The 26,838-nt window shown below is 40.9% G+C and overlaps 1 protein-coding gene across 1 annotated transcript; it reads right to left on the reverse strand.

The window, feature by feature from the left end:
• Nucleotides 1-345: 345 nt before the first annotated feature.
• On the reverse strand, nucleotides 346-25,315 carry LOC139717512 (calcium-activated chloride channel regulator 1-like). The gene is made up of 10 exons (XM_071629016.1): nucleotides 25,027-25,315; nucleotides 24,295-24,590; nucleotides 21,777-22,013; nucleotides 20,284-20,511; nucleotides 19,005-19,295; nucleotides 15,328-15,475; nucleotides 4,137-4,268; nucleotides 3,369-3,590; nucleotides 2,490-2,877; nucleotides 346-541 (listed from the first exon to the last, which is right to left on the reverse strand). Exons 1-10 carry the CDS (start codon nucleotides 25,313-25,315, stop codon nucleotides 346-348), a joined length of 2,427 nt encoding a protein of 808 aa, XP_071485117.1.
• Between the last annotated feature and the right edge of the window lie 1,523 nt (nucleotides 25,316-26,838).

Consider the following 26,838-nt stretch of genomic DNA (forward strand, 5'->3'; position numbering starts at 1 on the left):
ATTGTGGCCATATATCTCGATATTAGCTTTCACGAGCTCTTACAGCACGAAAAGGAGCTCGTTGTGCTGATTTCGAATTCTCCCGAAAGGTTTTTGAACTCTGGTATACATGGCTGTAATGTCCAACTTTGTGGCAGTTTCTACACTCCTGACCTCGGCCGGGACGTCGTTCATCATCACGAACCTGATGTCCGGTGTGACCACAGTTCCCACGTGCTGGCTGGTGAATCTTGCCGAGGCCTGTGAAGACCTTCTTCCATCTTTGTGCGAATTGGGCCTTTGTTCGCCTGTCGGGAGGGAAAACGACCACAATCTGCTCGCTGGTGGTGTGTCGTCGTCAGTGCATTAGCTTGGGCAGGATGGAGTGCATACAGACTCCATGAGGGAGGCCTGTTTGTCGGCAGCCTCTGACGCACGAGCGATGGTCATGAGTTCCGCCAGTTTGAGAGAGGGCTCCCTCACAAGTCTTTGTCGGAGTGGCTTTGACGCACACTTATCGATAAACTTGTCAGGAACGAGGTTGTCGATTTGCTTGGCAAAGCTGCAAGATGTTGGCACGGTTGTTGACACGGTTGCCTGCTTAGTAAATTGGTGCGCTCGAATGCGACATTGGGCGTAAGATTGAAGTACTTCGACAAAGTGGCCAATCCCAAGTCGTATTCGGTCTGGCAGGTTCCAGATGCTCCGGGTGATCGTTAGGGTCTCAAACAAATCTTGAACGTCTTGGTCGGCAAGGGTGGAGCAGCAGCGCTTTAATTATTTTGGGCCGAGTTCGTGATGCCCGCTGCGTCCATGCTTTCGAAGCAATCGAAAAAAGGTGCAGGCGGGCATACACTGGGCCATGTAGTTATGCACACACACGCTTGGTGTCTGGATGGCAAGTGACTTTATTCATTCCAGCATGACGGTTATATATCTTGGCACAATACATTTATATACACTCTGTACAAACATAACAGCAACAAAAAGATATATTGATAAGGTTTAGTAATAGCAGAAGAGTAGGCCATGTTCTAAAAAATCATAACAACAAATCCACAGTTCGGGAAAAGATCATAGTCTCAGTCAGAGATCGTGTTTAACAATATAAAATGAAGTAAAAAAAACAGCAACAAAACACTAGAAGTAAACGATAATGTAAAGGATCAGAAAATAATACCTTGTAAATAAGAAGGTAAGTGACATGCTGTTTCTTAGGTATACGGCCATGCAAGGTATAGAATTATAGTAAACATGGTAAACATAAAGCAATACCACTCCAACTTATTAAACCATTGACTATATAGTCAAATTGAAGTATCAACAAGTTCCATGAAAATCGCACATAATTTTTTTAAAGGAATTTCATGTGTTTGCACGAAACAGTGATGTTTGTAACAGTTAGATATGGCATTAGATAATGCGGTGACTCTCGCAGTATAATTTTGTTGAATAAAATTCTGTGTTTCGTTCACACTCAGCCACTACAGCCCCTTCACCTCACCATCATTATCATCAGTATTGGCTGCTACATGACTGCAATAACGTGATGCAAAGAATGCAAAATAGCATTTTACCTCCATTTCAACGAGAGGAAAGGAAACAAAGATTAACTGTGTAGATTATGATGGGAAACTTAGGGGAAGATAATTATGATACGACTGGCCTAGAGGGAGATACGACATTGTTGTCTGACGCCTGAACTAAAATTGCATTGCCCTTGCCTCTTACAATGCGATTCTATACTTCAGACAATAAATGTCGTATCCCCGTCAGGGTTAGTCCATATTATATAATTGATATCACCTCATCAAGCTGCGTTAGGTTGCGACGCACCCTATATGTATCTTTCTTGGAGTGTTGTCCTGAAAAGAGACCCGGGCCCCATTTCATAAAAAAATTGATATGATAGCAACTCTTGCTGGAATGGCAATTGTCATGGTAACGACAAGAATCCAGTTTCCTGATTGGCTGTTGCCATTGGCAGTTGTCATTCCAGCAAGAGTTGAAATCCTAATATCTTTTATGAAACGGGGCCCAGTTTTCTGATCTTTGTCAGGATGATGACACTGACTACTGGGTGCACCACAAGTCAATAGAGCAAGAGTCTCTCGATCACTATGCAAACAGTCAAAGAACATCACCCTATCAAAATTGAATACGCTATTGCAACTAGAACATTGCATCATTGCGATTTTTTTTAATCAAAACGTGTGAAGTGAAAAACGGTATAACATTGCAATGCAAAGAAGAATTCTGCAATCGTGCTTGTTCAAATTCACTGTCGGCCTGGCAAGGTCTGCGAAAACATGGAGTGGTACTGCATAATCAAATCGAACCTCTTTTTCCGTTTTAGCAGCTATCCATTTTGAACCTTTCTCTCTCACTCTTAATCTCTCTTCAAGATACTTATTCAATGGAATAAGCATTATTGACGTGTCCCGTCTGTCTCCATTGAATGTCCTTTGGACGACTTTGCGTTGGCATTTTAAATGGACTTCGTGCTGCACCACCACGCCACAGCCACCGCGGCGGCCAAGAATACGACATTGAGGGCACAGGTCTGGTGCTCTCCTTCGGACGTCGTTTCGATGTTCCATGGCTCAGTTTGGGTAGGTTGTTGTGGAGTGGGATCTGGGATGTACCGGATGGAGACGGATGCGATTTTGGATTTATCTCCAACGTTATCCGCCTCGTCCCACGCACTGATAGCGAAGTAGTAGACGATGTCCTTTCTACGAGCCGGAAGCTCGATCGTGATCGACTCCGTACTTCCGGCGGGGGCGATCGATGACAGATTCCCAATTATGGTTTGGTTCTCGGAGACGCTTTGTGCCATGGTGAAATTTTTTTGGATCACGGAGAAGGTGGTTGTGTAGCGGAGCTCGTAGCTGCTTGCTAGAATATGGGAAAGAAGATAAACCAGTTTTGTGATGTATGTTTAAAACCCTCATGCACGCATCATTTACAAGAGTCTTCAATGCCAACTCCTAAGGTATTCTTAATCGTGTGGCACATTCGGTACATGACCGTACAACCTGAAATAAGTAATGCCATATTGCCATACATGATTTTGGCCTAACTTATCCCGTGTAGCTTCTTGACCTACTACATTGTTCTCCCATTAGTCCAGGCCAATGTTATTTTCCAGACATTGTGGTGTACCGAATGATACATCTGGGTTGAGAGGGGCACAATGGATGAAAACATCTTATTCAAGGATGTAGGCACCTAAGCACCTGGCAGCACTGGATCTAAGAATCTCATGTTCATGTGTCCAAAACCTTAACCACTTATCACACTGCCCCCATGACATAATCCTCTTGAAGAGTTGCGCTATCACTCAAGAGGCTTCTTCGGAAATTTGATGATGGTCAGTCTCCATTTACCTTTCCCCTGATCGAGGTCGTCCCCTACAGCGGTCCAAGTCAGAGAGATGGTGGTGTTGGAGTAGGAGATAGACGTGTAGGTAAGATCATGGATTCTAGAGGGCGCTATACTATCAGGGGCGTTGGGCTGATAGTTCGCCACTTCGAACATGCCGCCAGATGCAGTGCGCATGAAAGACGGCACGGATTTTTCCTCTTCCGTGGCTGTGACGTCTCGTTTTACTGGTAAATAAGAATGGAAAATTTGGGTCGTTACTGCAGGTGCATAGAAAAAAAAAATAAATTACTGCCGTCATCTGTCTTTGTATGGCACAATGTGCCTGGATGATATCATTTTGCTAACTATTGCTAGCTAGTCACTTGGGGCTAATCGAGGGGCCGACACCATTCGCCCGTTGTTGGATAGTTGGACCACTTCATACGGGTAAGCACCCTGCTCGTTGCGATGAATGAATGTAGCGGGATCTTTACCTGCACGAGTCGTGATTCCCTCATACACGGGACCTCCATTTAATTGCTTTTTATTTACTTCCTTTATCATTATGTCAACAGTAAAATGAGTCATCAGTTACACATGCTTCACAATAATTATTACAATTCTTTCTGGTTTTTGGTGTGTGTTTTTTTTTTCCACGAGCAAATCTTTAGCAGCGTAATAATCTATGGTCAAATAGTAACATAATTATGTAACACTGATTTCTACTGCATACTGCGACTTCTGTGATTATGATTGTAGAAATACGCCAATACTATGTAACGCGGCCTAACCTATCCCAATGGTGTCTCCAGATTCTGTTAATTCGTATCCGACCACATTGACTTTCACGTTGTATCTTCCGTTGGAGGTAAACTGTAGGAAGTACCCAGAGAACACTCCGTCCTCTTTCAGTAAATCCGATCCTATGAACAAAGGTATACAAAAAAGAACAAATGGATGAAATGGAATGTTAAAAGAGTGACTGTCTTCAATTTCAAAATGTTGCACGTCAGTCATCAGCAGTATTATAGAGACATATCTATCTTGTGCAGAAATTCAAATTCCCTTTTTAAAACTCAGGAAGGTATAAACAGAGAACAAAGTTTACATAAACTCAAATAAAGCGAAACTCCTGAAACTCAAGTGTAGAACCCACGGATGGGGCTTTCCTGGATAAAGAATACTGAATGAATAAAATGAAATAGATAAATAAATAAAAACAACTAAATAAAAAGAGTTTTTTCATACATGTACTATATGTGAGACTGTACACTTTGAGGATATGCACAAGTCAGGTGAGGCGTCATGCTAACACTTTTATGGACATTTGAATAAAGCTGAATTTGACTATCTACTTGAGTAAACTTGTGAAATATCTTGTGACAACTGAATGACGAAGTGAGCACCGTGAAGAAAGACGGTGAGAACGGAGGCCCAGTAAATGTCGGTCGCAGAGTTCACGGGGCAGCAGGTCAAACGTCCATGTCAAGTGAGAGAGCTGTGCGTGCTGGTCAACCGACCAAAGATTGTCAATGGACAAGGACACTAAGCTAGCGTTGACCATTGAGTCAAAGATTAAGGAGGCCCTTTATTCTGAAGAGGTGCTGAAGGCATTAGTGAAAGCCGTGACAGTCTCCATACTGTGACGCAACAAGTATACGAGGCCATCAAAATGGACACTCAGCAAAATGACAGCAAGATGAGAGAGCTAGAAAAGCAAGTGAGTCATCTCAAGAAAGACTTATCAGACATCAACAGAAACATAGATGAACAGGGGCAATACAGTCGCCAAAATTGTCTCAGGTTCCATGGCATAAAGAAGGCTCAAGGAGAAAACACAGATACATTGGTAAGCGACATCGTCAGTGATCGTCTGGGCATCAACCTCTCCCCCCCCCCCCCCCCCCCCCCCCACCACCCCCGTGACATCGGCCGCAGCCACAGAATCATGCCGAGAAACAAAACACCCAACGAAGCGGTAAAGGAGAAAAGCATCATTGTGAAGTTTTCCATGTACAACGCACGTCAAAAAGTGTACCAGGAGTAATCGAAGCTGTAGGGGTCCTCAATCTTCTACAGCGAAGACCTCACATATACATGCGTCAGGAGCTCTTGTTCTTGGCCAGGAAGAGTAAAGCCATAGCGTGGACCTGGTCCAAGGACGGAAAGATCTTCGAGTGACATCAAGAGAAAAGGAGAATGTCGTCATTCGATCACTGATAGTCTAGGTGCCAAAGCCACTTTTTGGGCCTAACCTTGTTTTACCGTCCACCCAATGTTTTTTGATGGTTTTGCCCTATTTCGAGGGTGCTGAATCCGAATCTGGCTGATGCAACTCTTGCATTCTTGAGGGTTTTGAGATATTCAAGATGGCCGCCAAAATGGCAGCCAAAACCGGAAATTCCCGTGTAGTTCCTTCTAAATGGTGAAAAATTAAGAACAATTGATGGTTTTACCCTATTTCGAGGGTGCTGAATACAAATCTGGATGAAGCAAGTCTTGCATCCTTGAGGATTTTGAGATATTCAAGATGGTCGCCAAAATGGCCGCCAAAACCGGAAATTCCCATGTATTTCCTTTTAAATGGTGAGAAATTGAAAACAATTCATGGTTTTACCCTATTTCGACGGTGCTGAATCCGAATATGGATGATGCAACTCTTGCATCGTTGAGGGTTTTGAGATATTATAGATGGCCGCCAAAGTGGCCGCCGAAATGACCGCCAATTAAAACCAGATATTCCGATGTATTTCCTTCTAAATGGTGAGAAATGAAAAACAATTGATGGTTTTACCCTGCTTGGAGGGTGCTGAATCCGAATCTGGATGATGCAACTCGTGCATCCTTGAGGATTTTGAGACATTCAGGATGGCCGCCAAAATGGCCGCCCAAACAGGAAATTCTCACGTATTTCATTCTCAATGGTGAAAAATTAAGAACAATTGATGGTTTTATCCTATTTCGAAGGTGCTGAATAAAAAAATCTGGATGATGCAACTCTTGTATCCTTGAGGATTTTGAAATATTCAAGATGGCCGCCAAAATGGTTGCCCAAACCGGAAATTCCTATGTATTCCCTTCTAAATGGTGAGAAATTGAAAACAATTGATGGTTTTACCCTATTTCGATGGTGTTGAATCCGAATCTGGATGATGCAACTCTTGCATCCTTGAGGGTTTTGAGATATTCAAGATGGCCGCCAAAGTGGTCGCCGAAATGACCGCCAATTAAAACCAGAAATTCCGATGTATTCCTTCTAAATGGTAAGAAATTGAAAACAATTGATGGTTTTGCCCTGTTTGGAGGGTGCTGAATCCGAATATGGATGATGCATCTCCTGCGGCCATTTGGGGGCCATTTTGGCGACCATCTTTACCATCTCAAAACCATCAAGGAATGCAAGAGCTGTATCCTGCAGCTTCAAATTCAGCAAACTCAAAATAGGGTAAAACCATTAATTTGTTTTCAATTTCACACTATTTAGAAGGAAAAAGGGGGTCTACATATGAGTTTCCATTTTTGGCGGTCATTTTGGTGGCCATCTTTATTATCTTAAAACCCTTAACGATGCAAGAGTTGCAACATCCTGATTCGGAGTCAGCACCCTCGAAATAGCTTAGAACCATCAATTGTTTTGTTTATTCAAGATGGCCGCCAAGATGGCCGCCAAAATCGGAAATTCTCACGTATTTCATACTCAATGGTTCAAAATTGAGAACAATTGATGGTTCTAGCCTATTCCGATTTCAAAATGGCCTCCTAAACCACTTTCCACGTATTTCAATTTTAATGTTTCGCAATTGAGAAGAATTTTATTGATGATTCTACCCTATTTCGATCACTGTGCTGAATGCGAATCTGGACGATACCACCCTTGCATCATTGAGAGTTTGGAGATATTCAAGATAGCCGCCAAAATCCTCGCCAGAATGGTGATAAATTGATAGCACTTGATGGTTTTACCCTATTTCAGGTTTTCGTCAATGGCAAAATCTAAACCCAGCCATACTCTGCTGATACACGAACGCATATTGTACATCCCTTTTGAACTTGCTGTACAGTGAAACCAGCTTTACTGGATATCTTGGAGTTTGTAAGATACAGATGTGCCAGGAATGAATCCTGCAAGACTACAGATGAGGTTGAATATTTGAAATATTACACTGTTTCATCTTCATATCATGGATATGTTTTGAACAATAACAATCAGTGGACAAGACATACCCATCTCGATCATATTGTGATAGTGATGTAGAGAAGTTTACTGAGATTCCCAACATTACCCGTTTTAATCCATGAACAGTTTTAATCGTTTCATCCATGAACACTCACATTGGTTAATTGGTTTATATTGGTGGTCTAGATGACAGTGTTGAAGACAAGAGTTGGACATTTTTTATAGTTCTGCTTTAAATTTTTCTTAAATATGATGTAATATCATATATATATGATTATACATAATATGCACATTGGGCGACAATCTTCGTATCTACAAAATGTCACATGTTCAGGAGAGAAAAACAAAAATAGAAACAAAAAGCAAACAAACATGGCAGCCAAAGCACTATAACAAATGTGAGAACCTTTCCTTTGACATGCCATGGTAGCATCATTTTTGGGGTAAGACAGCTAAGGTTTGGACAGGACATCATTAACTGATTATCTGACTGTGTATTCAAAAAAGTCATTTTTACTAAAATTTCAGATACAGGGTCTTGTTGCCCAAGCGACGATATCATATATACACACGAGGGGATGGAAAAATCACAGGTAACGCGCAGTAAAAAAAACAAACAAACAAACAAACAAACAAACAAACAAACGACAACATATAAGGTAATAACTGATAGTCCAGTACTTACGAATATCATAATCACGCAGAGTGCTTTTGAAATTACCCTCATATTGATATCTACTATAGTGGTCATGGATGCAACCATTTCTAGTGACGTAATCAGAATATGCCACGAGTTTCATAAGAGTACGCGGCGAGACTCAAAGAATACAAGACAAATTTCAACACCAAATACCAGCAGGCCATAATTTGATATTGCTCTTATAGCCAAAAAGGATTAACTTCACATCAGTCTGCGGAGCCCTTATTGGTTACCACAGGCATTACTTTATAACGATTGTGCATAAAAAAAAATCAGTCTTATCTTTGTGTTTGTACGTTTCAGTATGATGTCAATATCATTTTTCTTTCCATTACGTGTTAAAGTTCCGTTTGAGACATATCGGAATATCTCAGTATATTACAATACCATTGTGACAGTCATTTTGGAAGCCATTAATTGTTGGCTGATTTGACAAATTTGCTCAACCGAGCTAAATTCAAGAATACTGATTATTGCTTTTAATCCCTCGCTTCACGTTATAGCACAATATTTCACAATTTATAAGAAAATATAAAGGAATTTCCGTTAATCAGGACATTTGTAAATATCTCAAAACCTACAGCACCCTCGAAATGAGGTGACACCATTAATTTATTTTCAAATTTTCACCATTTAGAAAAAAAAATATTAACATTGGAATTTCAATATCTGCCAATTATTTTGGCGGTCATTTTGGACATCTGAAAACCCTGAGGAATGCAAAAATGGTAACAACAAAATGTCGAGGGTGCTGAATAGGGTCTCAAAAATTTCAATATTGACAGTTATTTTGGCGGTCATCTTGGAATTCTCAAAACACCCAAAACACACAAGAGTTGCGTCAACCAGGTTCGGATTCAGCACCCTCAAAATAGGGTAAAACCACCAATTGTTTTCAATTTTACACTATTTAGAACGAATTAGGGGGCCTAGGTGGGAGTTTCCGTTTTTGACGGCCATTTGGGGGCCATTTTGGCGGCTATCTTTACCATCTCAAAACCATCAAGGATGCATGAGCTGTATCCTGCAGCTTCAAATTAAGCAAACTCAAAATAGGGTAAAACCATTAATTTGTTTTCAATTTTACACTATTTAGAAGGAAAAAGGGGGTCTACATATGAGTTTCCATTTTTGGCGGTCATTTGGTGGCCATCTTTATTATCTCAAAACCCTTAACGATGCAAGAGTTGCATCATCGTGATTCGGATTCAGCACCCTCGAAATAGCGTAGAACCATCAATTGTTTTGAACTTCTCACCATTAAGAAGGAAATACATAGGAATTTCCGGGTTTGGGCGGCCATTTTGGCGGCCATCTTGAATATCTCAATATCCTCAAGGATGCAAGAGTCGCATCAGCCAAATTCGGATTCAGTATCCTCGAAATAGCTTAGAATCAATTGTTTTGAACTTCTCACTATTTAGAAGGAAATACATAGGAATTTCCGGGTTTTGGCGGCCATTTTGGCGGCCATCTTGAATATCTCAATATCCTCAAGGATGCAAGAGTCGCATCAGCCAGATTCGGATTCAGCATCCTCGAAATAGCTTAGAACCTGCAATTGTTTTCAATTTCTCACCATTTGGAAGGAAATACATAGGAATTTCCGGTTTTGGCAGCCATTTTGGCGGCCATCTTGAATATCTCAATATTCTCAAGGATGCAAGAGTCGCATCAGCCAGATTCGGATTCAGTATCCTCGAAATAGCTTAGAATCATCAATTGATTTCAATTTCTCACCATTTAGAAGGAAATACATGGGAATTTCCGGTTTGGACGGCCATTTTGGCGGCCATCTTGAATATCTCAAAACCCTCAAGGACGCAAGAGTTGCATCATGCAGATTCGGATTCAGCACCCCCGAAATAGTGTAAAACCATCAAAAAACATTGGGTGGACGGTAAAACAAGGTTCAGCCTTTGGCACCCAGACTATGAGTGACACCGAGAGCCTTTGCCAGCTTTATATTATTGTGAAGGTATTATTTGACTGTAAAGATAATTTTTATGACAATTCGTTTTCCAAGTGTTATTTTGTCAGCATTCAGAGAGGACAAATCAGAACGCCTTACTTTGTGGAAAGATGTCTACTGTGATGTATAAAGTATTCAAAAACAGAGAAGTTTCATTTCGATCAGACTGTGACTGGATTTGCGATATTTGTAGGTTTAAAGAGCTACCGTTTTCACGTATTGACAGGACTGTGGACTCATTAACCAGTTATGAACAGAGAGACATTCTATGTAGAGAGACAGACTCTGCTTCAAACTCTCACTTCCATCTTACTGATGCGATTGATGATATTGATGGTGTAGATACTGATACAGGGACACAAATTATTTCAGAATGCAAGGGTTAAAAATTCATTCATTTGGATAGCGCATAGTTCCTGAAAATATTGCTGAGTTGAGATGTATTCAAGCAAAGAGTTGCAAAGAGTGAAACACATATCAATGATGCGATTACTGATTCTGAATTGAAAATAGAAGGATATAATCTTGTTCGTAAAGATAGAGAAATGCACGTAGGAGGAGCAGCGGCCTATATCAAATGGGATTTAAATTTCATTGTTCGTCAAGATTTAATGGCTGATGGTCTAGAATTGCTGCCACTTGACCTACAGTTTTCTCACATAAAAAAAAGAAAATATTTTGGTTTTAGTATGGTACAGGCCACATAATTCTGGATCTTATTCACAAGAGAAATTTAAAGAAGAGATTTGCAGTAAAAAAAATTCAAGGTGGTTGCTGATTGGAAGAATTACAAACGGTCGAGAAATCAAGTAACTACAAAGATTCGCCAAGGAAAGGTTGAAAAAATAACAATCAACAAAATTGAAAGTCTTTGAAAACTCTCATGCCAAGCAAAAAAAAAAAAAAAAGACTAAGACGGAGAAATTTCTATCGAAGGTGAAAATGGTCTCACCAACGACAGACAAGAAATTGCTAATGAATTTATTTTTTGTTGTTGATATTTGAGTATTAATTCAACAGCAGACATCACAGCATGCCAATATCAGCACGTCAGCCCAAGGAGGTTTGAGAAATGGAGTAAAACAGTCTTATTCCCTTTGATCCCATGTTTCAGCTGTTTGAATAATTACAGCCAGTTGGAACTCCATCAAATAGGCAACATTTCGTCCAGAACCCGTGTGTGAGCAAGATGTTCGAAATATATATCGATGAACTTACCCGATAAAAATCATGGGGTTATAGAGACAAATTATACTTGTATCCTAATTAAAACCAGTGGTGGACACCATATTAAAGTCCTTAGTTTAAATAACAATACGTAAATAAAATACGACGAGGTTCCAGTATCATTCCATCCTATTCATAAAAGTGGCAATCGGTCACAAATGACGAATTTGTGAAATTTGCTAAATATCTGTATTGCGATCACAGCTAAAATTTTAGAGAAGTGTGTATTTAACCAATTATATACTTACCTTGATGACAATAATATCATACGTGTGAATCAGTCCGGGTTCAGACCTGGTCACTCAACTTTAACTGCGCTAGTGGAAATCACAGAAGACTGGTTACATAACATGGACATGGGTAAAATGATTGGTATGGCCACAATAGATCTCCGAAAGGCCTTTGATAGGGCAGATCATTCTATGCTCGTTGATAACCTAAGGCTAAATGGATTAGATGATCATGCCTGTAAATGGTTTCAAAGTTACTTAACCATGCGGGAACAATACACAGTAGTGAATGGTGTCGAATCTTTCCCTCAACGTATTAAGTGCGGTATGCCACAAGGGTCTAATCTAGGCCCTCTTCTATCTATTTTATCAAGGACCTTCCTAATTGTCTCAACCACTATAGTGTTGCAGTACATGCAGACGACACGTGCATTATTGTCCTGGTGACAAACCTGTCGATATTGAGTCTATTTAAAATTGAATAGGGATTTACAGAATATTCCAGACTGGTTGTAATGTAATCGCCTTGCATTATATGCGAAGAAATGTGAAGGTATGTTGATTTGGTCACAGAAAGAGAATTAGAGGCAAGATGTTGTATCTTTGTATTGGTAACGCAAACATAGATCAGGTTAGTACTTGTAAATGCCTCGGAGTATTTATTATAGCTCTCTCAGTTGTGACAAACATAATGAATATTGTCAAGAATGTACCTTCTAGTAGATGTAAATGTATGATGTACTGTATGCCTAGTTGCTTTAGTGTTTGTATGTTTCCAGGTTGACCAAATTAGTGGAGAACTTTCTATTTGGTATAGCTACAGCTGTACAGTACATGCATGTGACAGGAAATACAATATAGTTCGCCCAATCTAGAATGATCTAGGAAGTGCCTACATATTTGGCTGAGGATGCACTGTACTTGCAGCCTAATATGATTGGTACACTTTTTTTTTCTTTTTTGTGAGAGGGGGGATGATGTGATGTAATCCATGCACAGCTGTCCTTGTACCCTAATGTGATGGGTAGTTCTGCACATAGTTAGACAGTGAGTCAGTATAAGATTTCTGGAAGAGTCTTGAACTCACAAGTACGTACAAGTGTGTAACCTCAGGTTGGAGCAAATTATAGACCATTCAATGGACCTACAATTGTATATAAGCCACGGAAATTCTGAAGTATGCAGAGTACTCAACATCTTTGTTCTGAGAGTTACGTCACTTCTGCCTCTGAAGCGAATTGTTATAGTCAGTCTTGTGTTACCTGCTAATTTGTGGAGATAAGGCATTTTGCCTGCAGAGAACGGATTTGCCTACATTGGAGACAGACTCCATTTTACGTCACTGGACATTGCTATACGTCAAAGCTGTGACGGGCTGGATTCCTAGTTGGATATCATTCGCTGGATTATCATTAAGGCATCGACGTAGTCTGGTTTCCAGACCCTTTGCCAACTGGACTCCGCGGCGACGAAGTCGCCGCCTTTGAGAGATCTGCAGTAAAAACAAAGGTGGTTGCTGATTGGAAGAATTACAAACGGTCGAGAAATCAAGTAACTACAAAGATTCGCCAAGGAAAGGTTGATTACATAACGAAAGGTTTAAAACTAAGGAAAAAATAACAATCAACAAAATTGAAAGTCTTTGAAAGCTCTCATGCCAAGCAAAAAAAAAAAAGACTAAGACGGAATAATTTCTATTGAAGGTGAAAATGGTCTCACCAACGACAGACAAGAAATTGCTAACGAATTTATTTTTTGTTGTTGATATTTGAGTATTAATTCAACAGCAGACATCACAGCATGCCAATATCAGCACGTCCAGTCAGCCCAAGGAGGTTATTCCCTTTGATCCCATGTTTAGTTGAAGTATGTGCTAAGCTGGAGCTGCCTCACAGATAGGATTCATGTGGCATTGCATCATGACTCGTCACTCTCAAAGGAAGACATGTCTTTACGATGGTAATTGCTTTTCGCCGTCCCTTCTTGTCAAAACAAGTGGCACATTAATAGTACAGGCACGGGGATGTGCGAATAAAAATTGTACAAAATTTGATAGAATGAAAATCAGAATTACTCGTTTTTAAATGACTTTACACTAATCTAACATATAAATGAATAAAGAACTATACTCGACAATTATACCATATCAGTTTCATTTGTCGGAAGTGATCGGAAAGATGATGAAATTGGCTTTGTAGTGAGAGTACAGTTTCAAATATTTTCACGGCACACAGCTCAGGTTTACATTTTTGCACATAATCTTAGACGGGATTTACTTTTGTTTCATATGCTTTATCATTAAGAGAACATTCATTCCTTTTGACAAATAGGCAAGCAGAATATAGACGATATAATGTCAGAGTACAAAATGAATCTACAGATTGCTCAAAAAAGACGGCGGCATGGAACCCTGATCATCAAAGGCACAAGTGCACCTGTGGAATTCTTTTGTGCATTAATATAAAGATGGCAGCTGTTTGAATAATTACAGCCAGTTGGAACTCCATCTCCTAAACCTTCTTGGTTAAACGCAAATAGGCAACATTTCGTCACGGTAACAGGTGAATATTCCCTTGACGCTGGTTTAGACGTCACCGCAACACTTGCGTACGCCGGGCTGGACGGTTGAGTGTTTATGATTGTCACATTCCACTGACCAGGCTAGAAGGAAGCATAAAAAAATACGTATTTAAATTAAGGGGAACAAAACCAAAATATTGTAAAAGCGGTAAACAAATCATTCATTTATTACATCGTAATAGCAAACGCAGCGCGATCAAAAAGGTTTTAATTTGTATAGACATGACAACTAAGTCAAAATGTCAGCGGACACTCACTAATCTGTCTAAACGCACTCCCAGAGAACCATCAAAATTGATGGCATAACTTTCACCTTTTGTTATCAAATGTATGAAAGGTGAATAAAAAGTCGGTCAATGATATTCTGAAGTTATATTCTGGTGCTGTACTCATACCAACCTGTCCGAGGTTATTGCTGTTTTTTTTTTCTGTAAGATATATTCCTGATTCTCTCTATTTTTGGATTGCTTTGTTCTGTTTTTGTATCTTTGTTTTTGTTTTTTTTCTGACTCAAAGGGGTTAGCTGATCCAAGCTTATAACTTGTATTGGTCCTACAGGCCTGTAACTAGGATTTTTATAGGAGAGTTCATAACTAGAAAAAGTGTAGATTTTTAGTTCCAGTTTATGTTCAGTTCGATTATTTCACACACTGGGGGCGCAACAATATTTCTGGTGCCGCTTTTGGGTTTAAGCAGCAAAAAGAAAAAATGGCTTCCCCATGCAATTTTTTCAGTATCTCGTGCCACTTCAGCGTTTCATCGACTGAAAAGCAACAACAACAACAAAAGAACTCAGCGCATTTTTCTGGTGCCTCTACAATTGCCTCACAAAGATAGTTTCTTTAACAAAAATTAAAGGGGAGGGTAAAGGGGGGGGGGGGGGTTGGCGGTAACCCCTGACAGCCTTACCTGGGATCCTTATCCACTGCACAATCATGCACCCTGACGTATCTTATGAGGTGGGAAGTTAATTATCCCTTATGGGCACTGAGTGTCAAGGCAATGCAACCTACCTTAGCGGATGGCAATGTGACTGAAATAATCTTGTTCGTGGCATCCTCGTGATATCTTCGATCATTATGGTCAATCCGCGTACCCTCCCATCCGGTAACCACTGCCTTTACTGGGTTACTTCCCGTCCACGTAACCGTGAATACCGTGTCATTGCCCAGGGCGGAGTCGATGACAAGGGGAACGATCTCCCTGTCGACGTTCTGCTGGATCTGAACGTCAGAGCTGTAAATCTTTTTCGACATAAACAAAAATGTGTAATTTTTCAGAGTGATCGGTGCGCTTCTTCTATACTCTGCCTTTGCATACATCGTGAAAACGCTAGCAGAGCTTAAAGCCCGGTCACACAGCGCTTTACGGCTTAATCACGGCCAAAACACGTCAAAAAGTGGTCTCCCGTGAAGCAGACGATATTGTTCGAGTTGATGTCGAGTTTAAGAAGAGCTACGGTCGATTTATGGACGTGGCAGGACGCGGGGAAAAATTGGAACGGCGTCGGACGCGGTTAAAAGTTTTGAATTGCTCAAAATTTTATTCCGCGGACAACCACGGGTTGCACACGTGGTAAAGACGTGCAACACACGTGATAATCCGTGTTCAAGTTTTAATCAGTGATTAAAACTTGGGGAGACGCGGTAAGACGCGAAAAGTTTAAGGCCGTGTCACACCTTTCCGGGCAAGCCTTGCGTGCGACTTGCAAAGAATAATTTTGACTACCCGGAGGTACCCGTAGATGAGCCGCACATGACAGTACCTAGCACGTATCTCACCCGTAGTCGCCCGGAGGTGCCCACGCAAATCTTTTTACCCGCAACCTTGTTTAGGCCCTGTCACACCTTTCCGGGCATGCTACGCGGGCTTGTTGTGTGTGGGGATTTTCGAGGATACCAGAAATTTTTGAGGACGCACAAGGACTTGGGCGAGTCAGTGCATGTGTCTTACTTGCTGGACGCGTTCCACTTTAATTCTACCTGCGGGTATACTGTGTGACCTGTGTACCAGTGTCGCGTGGGTACTGACAACTCAGTGAAGGAATGGCAGAAATCCCACAGAATGTCATTATCTTGGCTGCATACGGGAACTGTGAGGTACCTGTATGGGAGTTGGCTGCTATAGGTTTGATTGAATTGATTGAATAACTGAAACTGCACTGGTCTTACACTCGAGACACAGTAAACAGTTCCAGCTCGTTTATTTTCATTTTTCACTTGAGATACATTTCATCGAGATACATTAAAAAAGAATACAAACTAAGCAAGATACAAAATATGTTATATAAATCGGGTGATGAACAGAAAGTGTGTCAGCATATATAATGTACATAAGACAATTCTCTATAAGTTGTGAAATATGATGGAACCGCAAAAGCAAAGCTTGTAAACGCAGGTTCCAAGAAAAAGTAGCTGCCGCTACGGACCTCCTACTGGCGTTGTGCGTGGACCTCTCCTGGCATCCCCGCGACTCACTCGGAAAAATTTTGGTCATGCTCAAAACTTGGCTGCGGTTAAATGGGACTTGCGTGGGCACCTCCGGGCAAACACAGGCGAGATACGCGCTAGGTACTGTCACGTGCGGACTAACTGCGGAGAGCTCCGGGTAGCAAAGTTGTTTCCCCGTAAGTCAAGCCGCGAAACTTCCCCATACAGTTACAGAATGACAATGCCTTGAGCATGCTCAAAACTTGTTCCGAGTGAGTCGTGGGGTTCGCTCGCAGAGGTACACGCATAACACCAGTAGGAGATCCTTACCGGCAGTACCTCGCAGGCAACTTCAACGTAGGTACTTCTCAGTACCTGTACGTCGCTCGTAACAGAAAACGGATCGGTTTCAAGGCTCTCACGCAGGTCACACGGAATACACACAAGTAGAATGTAAGTAGCACGAGTATAGCAGGTAAGACACAAGTGCGAAACTCGCAAACATTCTTGTACGTACGCGGAAAATTCTCCTCCGTGCTGGAAAAACCCTCCTTGCAACAAGCCTGTGTAGCTTGCCCGGAAAGGTGTGACACGGCCTTTAGTGGTCTGTCACGGGCAGACCACTCTGCAACTATCCGCCTGTAACTAGCCGCATCTTTAAAATTTGAGTTTACTTGATGCCATTGGCATGTTGCATCTCATACTATGTTATACATAATACTGCAAAGGCACACAAAAACACAAGAAAAAGAACACAAGACACTATTTGGTTTAACGCTCACCGGACTATCGTAAGTTCACCTTCTATGCATTGTTGCAGAACACGACCGGCGCCACGTTTTCAAAAGTGTGAGGAGGGCACTTCCGGGTTTCATCAGTTAACAAGCCAAAAAAAAAAGTCCAAAGTCCAAAAACAAAGGCCTTACCGCGCTCACACTTCAAGGTTTCATTCTATTTCTAGTGCCACTTTCGGGGTAAAAAAAAAGAAGAAGAAGAAGAAGAAAAAAGTGGGGGCGCCCAAAGTGGTGACACCCTATATTCCTATGTATAGTACCAAAAAAAAAAAAAGAAAAAAAAAGCGGGGAGGGGGCGAGCAGAATATTACCTAGGATATATATATATCACATTGTCATATTTTGGGGGCTTCTGGATGGGATCCCCAGGGAGTGGGGACATGGCACCCATACGTTCACAATAAGAAGATGAACATGTGAAACTTCACGGGTCCCAATTCGGTTCCTCCCTCAACCCACGTTGCCACGAACAAACCCTGAAAATACAGGTACTGATCTAATCTACTTCCCCATAAAATGAAATTAGCTTGTATTAATTAAAGGGGAAGTCCAAGCGATTTTCATAATTTTACATCATAGAGTAGGCCCTACATAAATCGTCAGCTCCATGTTAAGATTTGTGGAATTAATTGTGGTGCTAGAACAGAGAAACCAATACTTCAACACACCCAGAGCAAACTACACTGATATAGCAGCATCACCATAAGAATGCATGAGTCAGGGCACACCGTAAAAATTCACGAGCAGGAGGCTTACATATTTCAAATATGAAGCAAGGTTATTCCATTACAATACCGTTTGCATAACAAGGTTAGCTGTTTAGAATTTATACATGCTCTTTTTTGTTGTTGTTGCTGTTGTTCTACTTCCTTGAGCCCCCGCTCATGCATTCTTATGGTGAAGCTAGTATGTCATCATCCTTGTTCATTGTGATTTCTTGTAAATTTTGAAAACATTCTTATTCCTTATTCCAATTACAATACGTTTTGAAACTCTGTACCCAGTTTAACCAATTTACAGTTCTTCAAATGTAAAAGTCTGAAAATCAGCCGGATTCTCCTGTAGGGTTAGAGAGAAGAACATTTTAAAGATTTCTCAATTTGGGTGCTTTCGGGCTTCCCTGGGGTCGGGGGTGGGGGCGTGTTGGCCAATTGAACAAATTGAGATCCTATCCCCCTATGGATGCTACCTGAAAAGTTTAAAGAAAACCTGCCATGGGGTTTTCAAAAAGAAGGCGAAAATACAAAAAGTTTACGTACAACGGACGACGCAGGACACACTTCGGACGATGACTCATCGCAATATCTCACTTGAGCCTTTGGCTCAGTGTTCCGTTTCATAAAACTTGTTATCAGTAACAACTGCCACATTTTTTATGACAAATTTGCTCTCAGCCAAACAGATGCAATGATTTCGGTAGCTTATAACTATAGTCACTTGTTTTTGATAACAAGTTTTATGAAAAGGGGTCCTGTGAGCCAAAAACAAAAAAGTAACTTTTCATGCCTTCAAGCAAAGGGACTTGATACGACAGAAGGTCGTATACCTACCTGTACGGGAGTGGTTTGCCCAGCAACACTACTTGGGCGGCTGGTGATAGTGCTCTGAAAGGCCTGAATAAGACAGTTCCCGCTGTCAGTATCGATACAGTGATATGATTCTCCGAGCGTTATATCGGCTAGCATCCTCATATCCGAATCTCCAGAGCTACTGACCGTGATGGTATCGATAATAACTCCAGATGATTCGATTAACTGTCGGTTGTCTTCAACGTAGTTGCTTTGATCTTCCCCGTCGCCGAGAATCAGAATATAGCCGCCAGGAGAATATTCACCTAGTACCTTGTATAGGTTATAAGAGAATCTAAGTATTAGTGAACATGCTTGCATCGACTTGCCATTTGATTACTTGAATATAAAGAACGGCCCAAGTCCAAATTTGGCTATCATCGTCGGGGACCCCTTGCAAAGTAATGCAAAAAACGGAGTATCATTTGAATGACTGGTCTACATCTCAACTTATGTACATAACATTGCTATAACTGACAAATACAAAATAAGCTCTTTCGTAATGTTTTCGAAAATGTTCTCTTATGGACTTTCTTATATTCAGGTATTCATTCGCTAACAGTAAGTTTTGCTCATTATTTGATCCCCCGGAAGTTTTGCAAATAGAATCATAATTCTTAACGCCGAAGCGAGGGGGAACCAGTGACCATTGATCCAATCACGAGCACTATAGCCATGAACCCCCCCCCCCCCCCCCCCCGGCAGCTCCTTCACACCAAACAAATAGAAAAAAAAAGGTTCCTCAGCCCATGGGTCCAAATGAGTACAGTATACAGGGTACCAATCACAATTCCCATCAAATTCGTGTCTGTATAGGTCGCATCACGCGCATCTGGATTGTAGGAGCCTAGGAGGGGTCAGTATTTTCCGTTTTCTTGACAGTTCTGTTTTATCTTGTGGGAGTTTAACGGGCGGTAAAGACATTTCAGACAGCAAGAATGGAATTGAAAACATAAAGTACTTATTCAAAAAGGAATCAATCACTAGTTTTTCTTCTGGAATGTATTAAGAAGTGTTCTGATTTATAACTATTCGAATGACAGAAAGTTTTGAGGAGAACATTATCATTACATTTAGTTGATCTCAACATGGGACCGCCGGTTTTTTACTGGAAACAAAGGGACAGTCTTCTCTGTACCTTCTACTTTTCTCAGCTTATTAACATAATATTGAAATAAAGTTTGAAAGAGACATTAGCGAGACATTCAACCATATATCCGTAATGACTTGGGCTGCAGAGGTAACTATTGTTTGTTAATACCTCAATGCCCTTTTGTATTCCATTGCTGATCGACGTACCGCCCCCCTCGGTCGGGGGCAGAGAATTCACCAGGCTTTCCCGCGTTTGGTCGTCGACGATTCGCGTGAGTTCAGCGCCCACAGAAGCGCTGCTGTCGAAGTAGACGATGCCCAGTCGACTCTTCATCGGAATGACATTTCGAATGTATTCAGTAGATGCTGAAATCACTTTGATGAAACGTTCGTTCCCCTACCGCAGTACAAAAGAATACAGCAGAAAAAAACAATCAGGAGAATACATCTCCAAAGGAGATAACACACAAAGACGCACCTACACCCCCCACACACACATACATACACACACATATTTTCGACATTTATATTGTCCTTATGATAGCATGATAAGACATGTGACACGTGTACGTGAGTGTGGGCGTTTATTTGTCACGCATCACCGTTATTTCATTTCGTATGTAAATATGCAAACATATCAGATATTAATGGCATAATTCTTAAGTGGTTTGTTATTACCAAGGTTGAATCAGACAATCTCTCATTTATATTACTCACGGATGACTCCAATCTCTTCTACTCTCACCTTGCCCCCAAAATTTCGATAAGGACAGTAAATGATGAATTAAGAAATTTTATACAGTCGATTCAAGCGAATAAATTATGAAAGACTAAATAATACGCTCTTTAGTAATTCTTTTGGCAGCCTCACAGGCAATACTATGGTATTGCATTTGACAACACTAAGGAGAAGTTTCTTTCATTAAATTTTTAGGTTTACCTTTTTTTGGTACCCGAGAAAATACTGATGCTTTTTTTTATTATAAAATTTTGAAAATAAAATATTTGTATTTATTTCAACTTGGACAGTCTATGTTTAATTATAATCACAATCAATTACGAAAAATTTTTTACCATTTATTTCATCGAAATAGTCATGTACACAGTTAATTCCATTTCCCCTTAATGAGAACTGTACATACTCAAAATACAGGACCAAGATTCTGGGATAGCTTAGATAAGAGTTTGTCAGATACAAACAACAATATTTTTCAGCTTGTACTTCCTCGCTTTTTGCTTGAATTCTTTGTATTATGTTTCGCCTTTTGTTCGATGGAAATAAAGTAAGTAATTGAATTCGTTGTTTTTTTTCTTTTACTTGGTATTTCGATTTGAAGTGATTCCTGAAAATGACATGACTGTCAGAAATCTATCCACATCAAATCGACTAATTTTATGTTTATTGAACGAATGTATCAATTATTTATCTGTTGATTCAGTAACTCAGTGCCCTTTTCTTCTCTCTTTTATATTATTTCAATCGTAAATGTATTCATTTTATACATGTATGTTATCCTTTCCGGGACTGAATGAGTGATTGACTGATGGTCAACTGAATCAATAACTTTGTTCCTTCCTTCTCTACCTCTTTTTATCAGTTCGTGCTCGTTTACTGATTAATTCGTCTTTCGTCAACCTCAATTTAAAAAGCGCTACACTCACCGACATGCTGCCACTTTTGTCGAGAACGATAACGACGCTGCGAGACAGCGGAGCTTGGATGACCGTAAAGATGGGCTTAGTGTTTGTCACCACCTGTGGGCCGTTGTCGAAATCGCTTGTTTTTTCCCTCATCACCGTCCAGGCTGCGAGGTTTCCGCATCGCTTGTTTTGAAGATTTAACGCCTCCGCGTTGTGGAAATTTGGGCTCTCTGGATCATCGTCGCAAAATTCGTTAATCTATTGTAATAGTAGTAGTAATAGTAGTAGTAGGAGTAGTAGTAGAAGTAGAGTAGTAGTAGCAGTTGTGGCAGTAGTAGTAGTAGTAGTAGAAGTAGAAGTAGAGTAGTAGTAGCGGTTGTAGTAGTAGTAGTAGAAAGAACAATAAAATTAGTGGCGTATCAACACCATGCATTGTCATCATACTAATGGTTATCCATAAAGTATCTTCGTTGGGGTTTGGTTTGTGGACAGGTGTAATCGCTGGAATTGGGAAAAGATTCTGCACTGTGCGTGGACCATTTCAAATCTTTAGTACTTCTACGGGTATAAAGTCAACCTTTATAGAGATTGCCACAGGAAGAAAGGAAGAGAGAGAGAGAGAGAGGGGGGGGGGGGTGATATACGCCTACAGCCATGTGTAGTCTGGTTTCCATACCTTCTGCCTGAATGTACTATTTTGTTTCTCCGGAGTACTAACGCCCTCTAACGACGAAAGAAGGTTATGAGTGCAATGGACAGAATATATTATTTTTCTGAGGTGAAAGATGAAATGAGTTGAATGGATCAAAGTTTTCATCTTGCACCGAATGAAATATTTTGCCCATTGCGCGAATGAAAAACATGTATTATTTGTTTAATATAACGCCTAAAATAGATCATTGTCATAGGCCTATGATGTTTTAATGATTTAGAAGCGAGAGTGAATATGAAATGGAGAGAGTGCTCACTGAGCGCTTTCCGCTAGCGCGTTGTCGCAAACACACACTGCAAACGCAAGCGTTATACACGCGTAGTGTGCAGCACTTTCGGCGTGCAATGGAGCTAATCATAAGGGCCGTGTCACACATTTCCGGGCAAGCTTTGCGTGCGACTTGCGAAGAACAATGTTTGTATCCGGAAGTCCCTGCAGATGAGCCGCACATGACAGTACCTAGCACTCTTCTCACCCGTAATTAACCGTAGTTAAACGCACGCAGGTCCTATATACGAGCAGTTGTGTATGGGGATTTTCCAGCACGCTGGACAATTTTTGCGGACGGACAAGAATTTGGGCGAGTTTCGCGTGCGTCCTACATGCTGGATCCGTTCTAAGTACATTCCATGTGACCTGCGTGTCAGGCGCATGGGTACGTGGATAGTGAGGGCTGACAACTTTGTGAAGGAATCCCTCTGAAAGTATTTGATATGGCAGAACTCCAACAGAATGCCATTATCTTGCATAGATGCATAGATGCATAGATCCGCGGGCAACCTACGTACTTCAAGCGGGTCAACTTCTTGTGACTTGCGGCAGCTACTGGCATCCTACTGGTGTTCTGCGTGGGCCTCTGCAGGCAATCCCCGCGACTCACCCGGAAAAGTTTTGGTCATGCTCAAAACTTTGCGGGGAAATCGGACTCGCGTGCGCACCTCCGGGCAACTACGGGTGAGATACGCGCTAAGTATTGTCAGGTGCGGACCAACTGAGAGCTCCGTGTAGCAAATTTGTTTCCCAGCATATCAACCCGCAAAACTTCCTTAGATACGGTATGACAAGGCCTTGAACATGCTCAAAACTTGTTCCGAGTGAGACGCGGGGTTTGCCTGCAGAGGTACAAGCAGAACACCAGTAGGAGACCCTTACCGGCAGCACCTTGCAGGCAACTCCAACGCAGGTACTTTGCAGTACCCGCAAGTCGCTCGTAACAGAAAATGGATCGGTTTCAAAGCTCTTATGCAGGCCACACGGAATACACGCAAGGAGAAGGCAACAGGTGTCTAGTAGGTGATAAGACACAAGTGCGAAACTTACAAACATTCTTGTCAGCCACAGAAAAATGTCCTACGTGCTGGAAAATCCCTTCTCGCAACAAGCCCGCTTAGCTTGCCCGGAAAGGTGTGACACGGCCTTTATGGATCCAAAATTGCACGGTAAATGTAACCGCAATTGCACGGATGATGACGTCACAGTGAAATGGGCTAAATGATCCAATTACAACGACATATTATTTAGGCGTTATAATATAACGCCTAAATAATATGTCCTTGTAATTGGGTTTGGTTTTCATCGATTATTTGTTTCTGGTCAGTTTTCCTTTCTTTGTTTCAATATATATATTGATACGTACATAATATATTATGTGAATATTTGCATATGTGTTTATTTGAACATTCAAGTACAATAATTTCTACTTTGTGTGTGTGTGTGTGTGTGTGTGTGTGTGTGTATACCAACATCCCTCTACAGGCTCATTATCTACCAGAAATACATGAGAATATCTTTGAAATACGGGGAGAATACTAGCAAATGTGCACTCACGGTGGGAATGTGAAAATCCTTGGTTCCGAAGAGGAGTGATGACGTAACAGTCTGTCCGCGAATAGGGATGAAGCGACACTCCGTTGGATATCCGATGTTGTTCCCATCTCTATAGTTGCATGGAGTGTAGTCCGGCCACATTACCTCGCCCTCTATGTTCGCCGAACAACGCGTCCCGATCGAACGGCCACCGGCATCATACGCCGGTACAACGCCAGCTTCGCTGAGCGCAGCGTCGTAATGTTCCTCGAACAAACCCCATCGAAAATACGCCCAGATTCTCACCAAGACGCTCTCTGCAGAAAGTAAACATGCGTGGTACGTGATCATTAGCGGTTTGACGGCGATATTCGCTGCGACCAACATTGCAAAATAAAATGTGGTTATCCTATCATCACATCACAAGCCTCCCATCCCAGCACACTCATGTTCACAAAATAGCCTTGTTTTCACATGGTTTTACCGCGTTTCCCTATACATTGTATTTAGTTCGCTTATCCCAATATTATTCATGATTTTACCGTGCCGTGGGTCAAGACTTTCTTTGTCTAATATTTTTAACTTTTATCTCCTATATTTTCCCCTTCTCTCTTTCTAGCGATACAGGTGTATTATTCCTGGGAACTGATATTTGATTACTAGTATTCGTTTGTAATTGTATGGTAATCATTTGAGTATGGTCTACACAAACCTTTTGAATTATATGACTCTAACATCCAACCTTTCACCTACCTGTGGGACCAAATATTTCTTCGCGATAAAATTTGTCGGAAATGAACGCAGGCGAGATGTGAGTCAGAATGCCCTGTTGGCCGCAGCCGAAAGGGTTATCCACGTACGGCTCATCGCCTCGTGGACTCCCGGAGTGCACGGTGACGTGAGCCGTTTCAAGTGTCTCCGTCTTGGCGACGCCGTAGTGCTCCTGTGGAGACCACGTCGGGGGAACGAGGATCTTGATCTCTTTCCAATACACGTGGTGTCTGCTGGCGTTATACAGAAGTTCTGAAGCCGAAGTGTACATCTCCTACAATAGCATGATGTTTCCCAGAAGTATAGGTGACAGGAGTAAGAGGACAGGAAAATGAGATGGAGAGGAGAACCTATAATCCTTTATCAAAAGTAATGGATGGACGAAAGCTTGAAGGTATAGGGAAACATCTTACCAAAAGTACCAAGTGGCACATGATTTGAGACCAACCCATGGTCAGCTCCGAGAGGTAGAGGGCAATATGTGAATATCTTGTTCTTTATTAGAGATGCGTATTTTGTTCCAAATTATGACAAAATATGTCAAATTAACTGTTTTTAACAATATTAATATGCCACCATTATGTAGAGAAGAATAGCGAATACACAATGTGCTCAGTACGAGTGGTTATCCAAGCTCATTATCACATGAGAACCCCTTCGTCCACAGGTATAAGAACACGGGAGATTAATTTAAAAAAAATAGAATGGCAGGAATTAAGGATTGACCGCATGTGACATATCTTTCACACTTTTTACAGAGACTTTATCCGATTGTGACGCATTGAAATTTTGAGCAAAGCATTCTATGAGTCTTATCTCCTTCCGGAAAGATCAATGAGGTACACGAGACAATCCAGCCCGTCTAGAAAGCGATCAACACTGGTTATGTGGTTATAACATGAATACTGATGGTTTAAAATTAATGTATCACTTGATATAAAAAAGAACAGTGATATTTCATGCGGAATCAGCCAACTGTACACAACAGAAAGGTACGTTGGGAGCTATGGATATCCGAACTTCCTTGGCCTTTGAAGTCCAACTTGCAATCAGTCAACAAGAAAAACTTCAAGCAAAAACAAAAAGAAAGTAAGCTCTGAATTTAGAAATAACAGGGATGAAAAATTCGAATTTGTGAGAACGAAAAAACTAAAGTCATAAATTTCAAAAGCGGAGATACAATACGCGATTCAATTAAAACAATACGGACATGACAAGACAATATGCGGAAAACTCAGATAACGGATATATCATATAAGAAAAGATAGTATCACTATAGAGTAATATAAGATATATAAGATATATATATATATATATATATATATATATATATATATATATATACATATATATATGTACATACATTGCATAAGATAATCATAACCACTGCAAATCACCCCTTCGTTTGTGTGCTTTCCCAATTACTCAAACGTATTGTTTTATCACAACAATCTAAATACCCTCGTGAACACTGATTTCAACAAAGATTAATACTCAGTGGATCGGTTATTCCAAACTATTCAATATTCTCCTACGCAACCTCCAACCAATATGAATCCTTACATACATTTAAGAAATCATTAAAAATCATTAAACTCTCATTCATTCAAGTCGGTCCTTCTTCTTTTTTGTCCAGGAAAATGTTATTCGCATTGCTTTACTGTAATTCTGATGTAAGTGTATTGTAAGTCTTTTCGTGATTTTTATATCTGTGTTTTTATTCTCTGCAACGCACTTTTGTAAGGACAAGAAAAGGTCGTTCAATGAATGAATTGTTATGTTATGAATAAGAAC

Source organism: Diadema antillarum, unplaced genomic scaffold (assembly GCF_040938485.1).
Source record: "Diadema antillarum isolate AM-2024a unplaced genomic scaffold, OU_Dant_1.0 scf00000076, whole genome shotgun sequence".
Classification (NCBI taxonomy): Eukaryota; Metazoa; Echinodermata; class Echinoidea; order Diadematoida; family Diadematidae; genus Diadema; species Diadema antillarum.